At 52.7% G+C, this 10,000-nt stretch overlaps 1 protein-coding gene across 14 annotated transcripts in view; it reads right to left on the bottom strand.

The window, feature by feature from the left end:
- DOCK7 (dedicator of cytokinesis 7) overlaps positions 1–10,000 on the bottom strand; it is a 177,487-nt gene that overhangs the window by 153,094 nt on the left and 14,393 nt on the right. For all 14 annotated transcript variants that reach the window (XM_075320362.1, XM_075320363.1, XM_075320365.1 and 11 more), the window contains exons 7-11: positions 9,305–9,390; positions 6,364–6,430; positions 5,251–5,400; positions 3,665–3,745; positions 1–88 (exon numbers count right to left, since the gene is read on the bottom strand). The exon at positions 1–88 is cut by the window's left edge and continues 78 nt beyond it. In XM_075320362.1, coding sequence (XP_075176477.1) covers positions 1–88; positions 3,665–3,745; positions 5,251–5,400; positions 6,364–6,430; positions 9,305–9,390 — 472 coding nt within the window. The remainder of the gene's footprint in view (positions 89–3,664; positions 3,746–5,250; positions 5,401–6,363; positions 6,431–9,304; positions 9,391–10,000) is intronic.

Here is a 10,000-nt window from a genome sequence, read left to right as displayed (position 1 = left end):
CTGTCCAAGCAAAGGGCATGCGATACCTCCCCAGCCGCTGGCAGAACAGCTCGCCCTGACTCCGCAGCTTCTCCAGCTTCTCCTTATTCTGTAAAGTCAAGGAGGAATCAGTACAGGACAAGCGAAAGAAAGGAACACGGGCGACTCAAGGACCAGGTCAATGGCACATTCATCATATATGCTGCCAAAATCTGCAGTGGGTTCCTGCGACTTTGCCTACACAAGGGGAGACACGGCATTATCAGAGGACAGAACCATGGAGAATTGGGCAACAAGAGCAAGTTCTGTTTGGGGCATAGTGTAGTTTGTCAATGTTTAGAGAAGAGAGCACTGCAGCAGCGCAATGAAGGGGAAATACTGCAGCAGGTGCGGCGTGAAGGGGGCACAGCAGCACGACTGGGGAATACTGCAGCAAGTGCGGCATGAAGGGGGCACAGCAGCATGATTGGGGAATACTGCAGCAAGTGTGGCATGAAGGGGGCACAGCGGTATGATTGAGGAATACTACAGTAGTTGCGGCGTGGAGGGGCACTGCGGTGTGACTGGGGAATACTGCAGCAGGTGCGGCATGAAGGGGGTACAGCAGCATGATTGGGGAATAATGCAGCAAGTGCGGCATGAAGGGGGCACAGCGGTATGATTGAGGAATACTACAGTAGTTGCGGCGTGGAGGGGCACTGCGGTGTGACTGGGGAATACTGCAGCAGGTGCGGCATGAAGGGGGCACAGCGGTATGATTGAGGAATACTGCAGTAGTTATGGCGTGGAGGGGGCACTGTGGTGTGACTGGGGAATACTGCAGTCGGTGCAGTGTGGAGGAGGCGCTGCGGTGTGATTGGAGAATACTGCAGTAGGTGCGGTGTAGAAGGGCACTGAGGTGTGATTGGAGAATACTGCAGCAAGTGCGGCATGAAGGGGGCACAGCGGTGTGATTGGGGAGTACTGCAGTCGGTGCAGTGTGGAGGGGGCACTGCGGTGTGATTGGGGAATACTGCAGTAAGTGCGGCATGAAGGGGCACTGCAGTGTGATTGGGAATACTGCAGTAGGTGCGGTGTGGAGGGGGCACAGCGGCGTGATTGGGGAATACTGCAGTAGGTGCAGTGTGGAGGGGAACTGCGGTGTGATTGGAGAATACTGCAATAGGTGCAGCGTGGAGGGGCACTGCGGTGTGATTGGGGGATACTGCAGTAAGTGCGGTGTGGAGGGGCACTGCGGTGTGATTGGGGGATACTGCAGTAGGTACAGTGTGGAGGGGGCACTGCAGTGTGATTAGGGAATACTGCAGTAGGTGCAGCATGCAGGGGGCAAAGGAGGATGATTGGGGGATACTGCAGTAGGTGCAGTGTGGAGGGGGGCACTGCGGTGTGATTGGGAATACTGCAGTAGGTGCAGTGTGGAGGGGCACTGCGGTGTGATTGGGAATACTGCAGTAGGTGCAGTGTGGAGGAGGCACTGCGGTGTGATTGGGGAATACTGCAGTAGGTGCGCTGTGGAGGGGGCACTGCGGTGTGATTGGGGAATACTGCAGTAGGTGTGGTGTGGAGGGGCACTGCGGTGTGATTGGGAATACTGCAGTAGGTGCAGCGTGGAGGGGCACTGCGGTGTGATTGGGGAATACTGCAGTAGGTGTGGTGTGGAGGGGCACTGCGGTGCGATTGAAAAACACTGCAGTAGGTGCAGTGTAGAGGGGCACTACGGTGTGATTGGGGAATACTGCAGTAGGTGCGGTGTGGAGGGACACTGCGGTGTGATTGGGGAGTACTGCAGTAGGTGTGCTGTGGAGGGGGGCACTGCGGTGTGATTGGGGAATACTGCAGTAGTTGCGCTGTGGAGGGGGCACTGCGGTGTGATTGGGGAATACTACAGTAGGTGCGGTGTGGAGGGGGCACTGCAGTGTTATTGGGGAATACTGCAGTAGGTGTGGTGTGGAGGGGCACTGCGGTGTGATTGGGAATACTGCAGTAGGTGCAGCGTGGAGGGGCACTGCGGTGTGATTGGGGAATACTGCAGTAGGTGCGGTGTGGAGGGGGCACTGCAGTGTTATTGGGGAATACTGCAGTAGGTGTGGTGTGGAGGGGCACTGCGGTGTGATTGGGAATACTGCAGTAGGTGCAGCGTGGAGGGGCACTGCGGTGTGATTGGGCAATACTGCAGTAGGTGTGGTGTGGAGGGGCACTGCGGTGTGATTGGGAATACTGCAGTAGGTGCAGTGTGGAGGGGGCACTGCGATGTGATTGGGGAATACTGCAGTAGGTGCGGTGTGGAGGGGGCACAGCAGCGTGATTAGGTCATACTGCAGTAGGTGCAGTGTGGAGTGGTCAATGCGGTGTGATTGGGGAATACTGCAGTAGGTGCAGTGTGGAGGGGGCACTGTGGTGTGATTGGGGAGTACTGCAGTAGGTGCGCTGTGGAGGGGGCACTGCGGTGTGATTGGGGAATACTGCAGTAGGTGTGGTGTGGAGGGGCACTGCGGTGTGATTGGGAATACTGCAGTAGGTGCAGTGTGGAGGGGGCACTGCGGTGTGATTGGGGAAAACTGCAGTAGGTGCAGTGTGGAGGGGGCACAGCAGCGTGATTAGGGAATACTGCAGTAGGTGCAGTGTGGAGGGGGCACTGCGGTGTGATTGGGGAATACTGCAGTAGGTGCAGTGTTGAGGGGGCACAGCAGCGTGATTAGGGAATACTGCAGTAGGTGCAGTGTGGAGGGGGCACTGTGGTGTGATTGGGGAGTACTGCAGTAGGTGCGCTGTGGAGGGGGCACTGCGGTGTGATTGGGGAATACTGCAGTAGGTGTGGTGTGGAGGGGCACTGCGGTGTGATTGGGAATACTGCAGTAGGTGCAGTGTGGAGGGGGCACTGCGATGTGATTGGGGGAATACTGCAGTAGGTGCAGTGTGGAGGGGGCACTGCAGTGTGATTAGGGAATACTGCAGTAGGTGCAGTGTGGAGGGGGCACTGCGGTGTGATTAGGGAATACTGCAGTAGGTGCAGTGTGGAGGGGGCACTACGGTGTGATTGGGGAATACTGCAGTAGGTGCAGCGTGGAGGGGGCACTGCGGTGTGATTGGGAATACTGCAGTAGGTGCAGTGTGGAGGGGGCACTGCGGTGTGATTGGGGAATACTGCAGTAGGTGCAGTGTAGAGGGGGCACTGCGGTGTGATTGGGGAATACTGCAGTAGGTGCAGTGTGGAGGGGGCACAGCAGCGTGATTAGGGAATACTGCAGTAGGTGCAGTGTGGAGGGGGCACTGCGGTGTGATTGGGGAATACTGCAGTAGGTGCAGTGTGGAGGGGGCACTGCGGTGTGATTGGGGAATACTGCAGTAGGTGCAGTGTGGAGGGGGCACAGCAGCGTGATTAGGGAATACTGCAGTAGGTGCAGTGTGGAGGGGGCACTGCGGTGTGATTGGGGAATACTGCAGTAGGTGCCTTCATTCAGTAAAGATCGCACAGTCTGAGTTGTATCTTTGTACAGAATCAGCAGTAAAGGTTAATCTGCTATAAAGACGTTATGCAGCAGCTGAGGTTATTACAATGTCACACCTAGTATAATTGTTTATGGTAAAAGTAAAAGCAAACATTACTCATTGTCACGTTTGAGGCTTCGGGGTGACAGGACGACACGTGCGGCGATAGTAATGGTTATGTAACGTCTCCGCTCACCTTCGCGGTATCCGCCTCCTTATAGATCATATAGGGCTCGGCGCACTCCCCGATGTCACCCTGCTGCAGAACCTTCTCCAGCTGCAAATAAAGATACAGAAATATTAATGTCAGGTTACAGCCAAAATAAATCACAACAAGCCGTCCAAAGATACAGAAAGTCAATATAACGGGTGAAGCTTCAGAGCAGCGCTCTACATGCAGCATTAGGGAAGGGGCGCACAGAATAATGATCCGCAAACAGTACGGGGGGGGGGAGAAAGAGCAATGCTCTGCATCCAGCATCAGGCAAGGGGCGCACAACAATGCTCTGCATCCAGCATCAGGGAAGGGGCGCACAACAATGCTCCGCATCCAGCATCAGGGAAGGGGCGCACAACAATGCTCTGCATCCAGCATCAGAGAAGGGGCGCACAACAATGCTCCGCATCCAGCATCAGGGAGGGGGCACACAACAATGCTCCACATCCAGCATCAGGCAAGGGGCGCACAACAATGCTCCTCATCCAGCATCAGGGAAGGGGCGTACAACAATGCTCTGCATCCAGCATCAGGGAAGGAGCGCACAACAATGCTCCGTATCCAGCATCAGGGAAGGAGCGCACAACAATGCTCTGCATCCAGCATCAGGCAAGGAGCGCACAACAATGCTCTGCATCCAGCATCAGGCAAGGGGCGCACAACAATGCTCCACATCCAGCATCAGGGAAGGGGCGCACAACAATGCTCCGCATCCAGCATCAGGGAAGGGGCGGCCAACAATGCTCCGCACCCAGCATCAGGGAAGGGGTGAACAACAATGCTCCGCCTTCAGCATCAGGCAAGGGGTGCACAGCAATGCTCCGCATCCAGCATCAGGGAAGGGGTGCACAACAATGCTCTGCATCCAGCATCAGGGAAGGGGCGCACAACAATGCTCTGCATCCAGCATCAGGGAAGGGGCGAACAACAATGCTCTGCATCCAGCATCAGGGAAGGGGCGCACAACAATGCTCCGCATCCAGCATCAGGGAAGGGGCGCACAACAATGCTCCGCATCCAGCATCAGGGAAGGGGCGCACAACAATGCTCCGCATCCAGCATCAGGCAAGGGGCGCACAACAATGCTCCGCATCCAGCATCAGGGAAGGGGCGCACAACAATGCTCCGCATCCAGCATCAGGCAAGGGGCGCACAACAATGCTCCGCATCCAGCATCAGGGAAGGGGTGCACAACAATGCATTGCACCCAATATTGTGGAAAAGGAGCACAACAATGCTCCGCATGCAATATTGCAATATTGTGGGAAGGATGCACAGAAATGCTCTGCATCTAGCATCAGGGAGGGGGGCACAAATCTCTTGTTTGTTACAATGTATCAGGGCAGATAATGTGTCAGCCAGGATTTACAGCACAGAACAGGTCTAAACCGGACACAACTGTAACAAACCCACAACTGTGAGAAGTTCTAGGTCTCTTAGGACTCGAGATGTCGGTAAGATGAAGAATGGTCCCCAATAGCGATATGAATTCTTCACAATATTGTGGGGATTGAAATAAACTAAAGCTGATGCGTGGCCCGGATAACGCTGGATACAAGACTCACTTTAATGACCAGAAAGACGTCCTGGGACGGGTAAGTGATTGAGAAGATGGCGGAGCGGGCCAGGGTGCTGATGGCCGCCGGGGTGACGTACGGGCGCAGCATGCCTTTTATTTGTTCTGAATTTAGATCAAAGTAGAAGTTTTCAGAAATCTGTAAAAAATAGAAATGTACAAATTATTATAAAACCCCAAGATTGGAAAATTAGGACCCATCGATCCATTAGATCTCGACTTCAGGTCAATGGGGGACACAGAAGAGAGGGGGCCACGGGCCACCACCCATAATCACACTATGGCCCCACACGGGGGCTGCGGACCACCACCCACAGTCACACACTATGGCCCCACACGGGGGCTGCGGACCACCACCCACAGTCACACACTACAGACCCACACGGGGGCTCTCGGACCACCACCCACAGTCACACACTACAGACCCACACGGGGGCTGTGGACCTCCACCCAGTGTCACACACTATGGCCCCACAAGGATGCTGCGGACCACCACCCACAGTCACACACTACAGACCCACACAGGGGCTGCGGACCACCACCCACAGTCAAACACTACAGACCCACATGGGGGCTGTGGACCACCACCCACAGTCAAACACTATAGACCCACACCGAGGCTGCGGACCACCACCCACAGTCACACACTACAGACCCACACGGGGGCTGCAAACCACCACCCAGTGTCATACACTACAGACCCACACGGGGGCTGCAGACCACCACCCAGTGTCATACACTACAGACCCACACAGGGGCTGCGGACCACCACCCAGTGTCACACACTACAGACCCACACGGGGGCTGCGGACCACCACCCAGTGTCACACACTACAGACCCCACACGGGGGCTGCGGACCACCACCCACAGTCACACACTACAGACCCACACGGGGGCTGCGGACCACCACCCACAGTCACACACTACGGACTCACACAGGGGCTGCGGACCACCACCCACAGTCACACACTACGGCCCCACACCGGGGCTGTGGACCACCACCCATAATCATACTATGGACCCACACGGGGGTGGCGGACCACCACCCACAGTCACACACTACGGACCCACACGAGGGCTGCGGACGCCACCTCCACTCACCTTCTTCTTTTCCTTGGCATCATACAAAGCCAAAATGGCGAAGATCGGCTCAATTTCTATCTCAAATCTGAAATACAGAAGAGAAAAAAAAAAAAAAAATTATTTGGCAGAATAAAGATTACAGGAAATGAGAGAGATTGGCGCAGCGGCTACAGGTCCACCCCGAGACATGACCCCTCGTGCTGTACCATCGCTACATTACGTATACAGGTGAGAATGAGGCCGTATATAATGTGACGATAAGACCACGGACCCCTGAAAGACTCGGCTATGTCCCCTGTACGTTCTCTGGGCAGGAGGGGCTGGTATTTGTGCCTAAAAGCTTCATAGTTACTACACCCAGCCAGAAAGCCTTCCAACATCAAAATCCCCCCCGGGCCTTAGGGGGTCCTCCGACACACCTTTACTTCTCCTGGCCTTATAGAGTCAACAGCTGAATCTCCCCGTAACCCTTCTGACCCATCGGCCACTTTTCCCCATCCCTTCTGGCTCTATGGAGGCGCTGCCTACGACTCATTCTTTTAGGGGGACACCAACAAATCTTCCGCACACCTCTCAGGTCTTAGGGGGTGGGGTGTGGCAGAGCTGGATGACTGCTTCCTTCCATAACTGAGCCAGCCCCCCCTCTATTCTATATATTTATACGGTTGGCATAGACACTGTAATGAGCAGTTGGCCAAGCCAGCCCCCTCCACATAAATCTGATGTGACCGGGTGACACCATAAACTTTACTCTGTGTCAAGTAGAAACAGATATTGGAGCAGCAGGAAACCGCGATGATATCTGAGGAGCGGGGAAACGGGATAATTCACATATATTATTCCAAGATGATCTCTAAAAGTGACCAGGCCCTTTATAACAGTCCTCGAGATAATGGTCTGTCTCCCCCTAGTGGTCAAAGCTGGGATTAAAATGGTTGGATTTTGTTTAAGGCCTTAAACAAAAATAATAAAAAAAAAAAAGGTTTTCCACTGCAGAAATAACTGGGACATCATTTATGAGAGTTGCCTCCCAGTAAGATCATTATGGTCGCCTATAACAACTGCAAAAGTAACTGGAGCCTCATTTATGATAATTGCCTCCCAGTAAGATCGCTCTGGTTGTCTATAGCAACTACAGAAGTAACTAGAGCCTCATTTATGAGAATTGCCTCACAGTAAGATCGCTCTGGTTGTCTATAGCAACTATAGAAGTAACTAGGGCCTCATTTACATTTATGAGAATTGCCTCCCAGTAAGATCGCTCTGGTTGTCTATAGCAACTGCAGAAGTAACTGGAGCCTCATTTATGAAAATTGCCTCACAGTCAGATCGCTCTGGTCGTCTATAGCAACTACAGAAGTAACTGGAGCCTCATTTATGAGAATTGCCTCACAGTAAGATCGCTCTGGTTGTCCATAGCAACTACAAAAGTAACTGGAGCCTCATTTATGAGAATTGCCTCACAGTAAGATCGCTCTGGTCGTCTATCGCAACTGTAGAAGTAACTGGGGCCTCATTTATTAGAATTGCCTCACAGTAAGATCGCTCTGGTTGTCTATAGCAACTACAGAAATAACTGGAGCCTCATTTATGAGAATTGCCTCACAGTAAGATCGCTCTGGTTGTCTATAGCAACTACAGAAATAACTGGAGCCTCATTTATGAGAATTGCCTCCCAGTAAGATCGCTCTGGTTGTCTATAGCAACTGCAGAAGTAACTGGGGCCTCATTTATGAGAATTGCCTCACAGTAAGATCGCTCTGGTTGTCTATAGCAACTACAGAAGTAACTGGAGCCTCATTTATGAGAATTGCCTCACAGTAAGATCGCTCTGGTTGTCTATAGCAACTAGAGAAGTAACTGGGGCCTCATTTATGAGAGCTGCCTCCCAGTAAGATCGTTCTGTTGCCTATAGCAACCAGAGTGCAGTTTAAGCTGCTAAGGTAAAGTGAAAGCTGAGCTCTGATTGGTTGCTATAGACAACTAGACCCTTATCGAGAGTAACCAATAACATAATACTGAACGCGTCCATCTGTCCGAATCTGTGATGTCCAGCGTGTGCAAAGTTCACGTTGTTCTTGAATCATTCAATAAAATAGTGCCAGAGTCACTGCGTCCTCATACAGCAAACTCCGGCGCCATTTTATTGAAGATACTGTCTCTGTGAAAATCACCAGTTTGTTTCAGATGATATTCGCAGAGACCATGTCTTTGAAAAAATGGCGCCGGAATTGGTGGTATTCGCACGCACTGACGCCATTTTATCTACACAATGGGATGAGGCTCAGATTGTCATTTACAAAACACAAAATATATGCAAAGCAGCAATAAAGCGAGTGTGTCCTCCACAGCCGCGCGTCGCCCAGCCCCCCGTGTAAATATATACTGCGGAGAGACCCCCCGCAGCCACTGATGCAGATTAGGATTAATAAAAAGGAAGACATTATTATTAATGAGGGAAGGAAATTATTTCCCCGGGTGAGAACGCCGCGGAGGCTGAAGCGTCACGTGACGTCCCCGGTGTCTCATAAAATGTGAGCGAAACGCAGGCAATCGTAATGTTAGGAGGAAATAACGAAAAAAGTCACAATTATTTCTTAATAATACATGAATATTTACAATAAATAGCAAGAAATCCTATAAGGTGGCCCCCGCTGCATTATATCATGTGCTGCTTTTATCCTATATAGAGGTATTCCATCATTACCAAGCCCCTGGAGATCGGCAAAATGGCTCGATTGATCACAGAAGGCTCATACGTTCTCCTGTGATCGTAAGACTTCTGCCAGGAGGAGTTGTATGGGGCGGCAGGGTGCACATTAGGGCCTAATTCAACTCCTCCTGGCCAAAGTCTTGCGGCCCAGAGAGGAACGGCAAGATGTAAAACTCAATAATTCAGAAAGGTGCAGCCTCGCCCAAAATCTCTGCAATCAAAGTGCACGTCGGAGGACGGACTTACTTGAGGGTCAAGCATTTCACTAGTAGCCGCTGCCCAAAATGTTCTTTTGGTACTTCAGGCACGCCGAGACGCTCAATGGGCTCATCCTGCGGAAAAAGCAGAACATGGATAAAGTGAAATGACTGAAGGTGCAGAGTCGCCCTCAGGCGGCGGCTGACAGGAGCAGTATAAAAAGAGTCGCCTTCTAGTGGCTGCTGACAGGCCCAGCAGAGTCGCCTTCTAGTGGCGGCTGACAAAAGCAGCAGAGTCGCCTTCTAGTGGCGGCTGACAAAAGCAGCAGAGTCGCCTTCTAGTGGCGGCTGACAAAATCAGCAGAGTCGCCTTCTAGTGGCGGCTGACAAAAGCAGCAGAGTCGCCTTCTAGTGGCGGCTGACAGGCGCAGCAGAGTCGCCTTCTAGTGGCAGCTGACAGGCACAGCAGAGTCGCCTTCAAAATGGCGGCTGACAGGCACAGCAGAGTCGCCTTCTCGTGGTGGCTGACAGGCCCAGCAGAGTCGTCTTCTAGTGGTGGTTTGGGGTGCAGAGAGGCAGCTTTTAGTAGCGAGTTGCCCTCATGTAACGGAGACTCAGTGCCGGACCTGGGGACGCCGAGTAAAGACCGAAAAAAACTCCCCTACAACTGGGGGACGGGATTTCCAAAAAAAACAAAACCGGCATCATAGGGTGGCCAAGTGCTTAGCAGTATCAGGGTGCAAGC

This window comes from Anomaloglossus baeobatrachus, chromosome 8 (assembly GCF_048569485.1).
Source record: "Anomaloglossus baeobatrachus isolate aAnoBae1 chromosome 8, aAnoBae1.hap1, whole genome shotgun sequence".
Taxonomy (NCBI): domain Eukaryota; kingdom Metazoa; phylum Chordata; class Amphibia; order Anura; family Aromobatidae; genus Anomaloglossus; species Anomaloglossus baeobatrachus.
The sequence above is the reverse complement of the archived record's forward strand: the minus strand, read 5'-3'. Positions and strand labels throughout refer to the sequence as shown.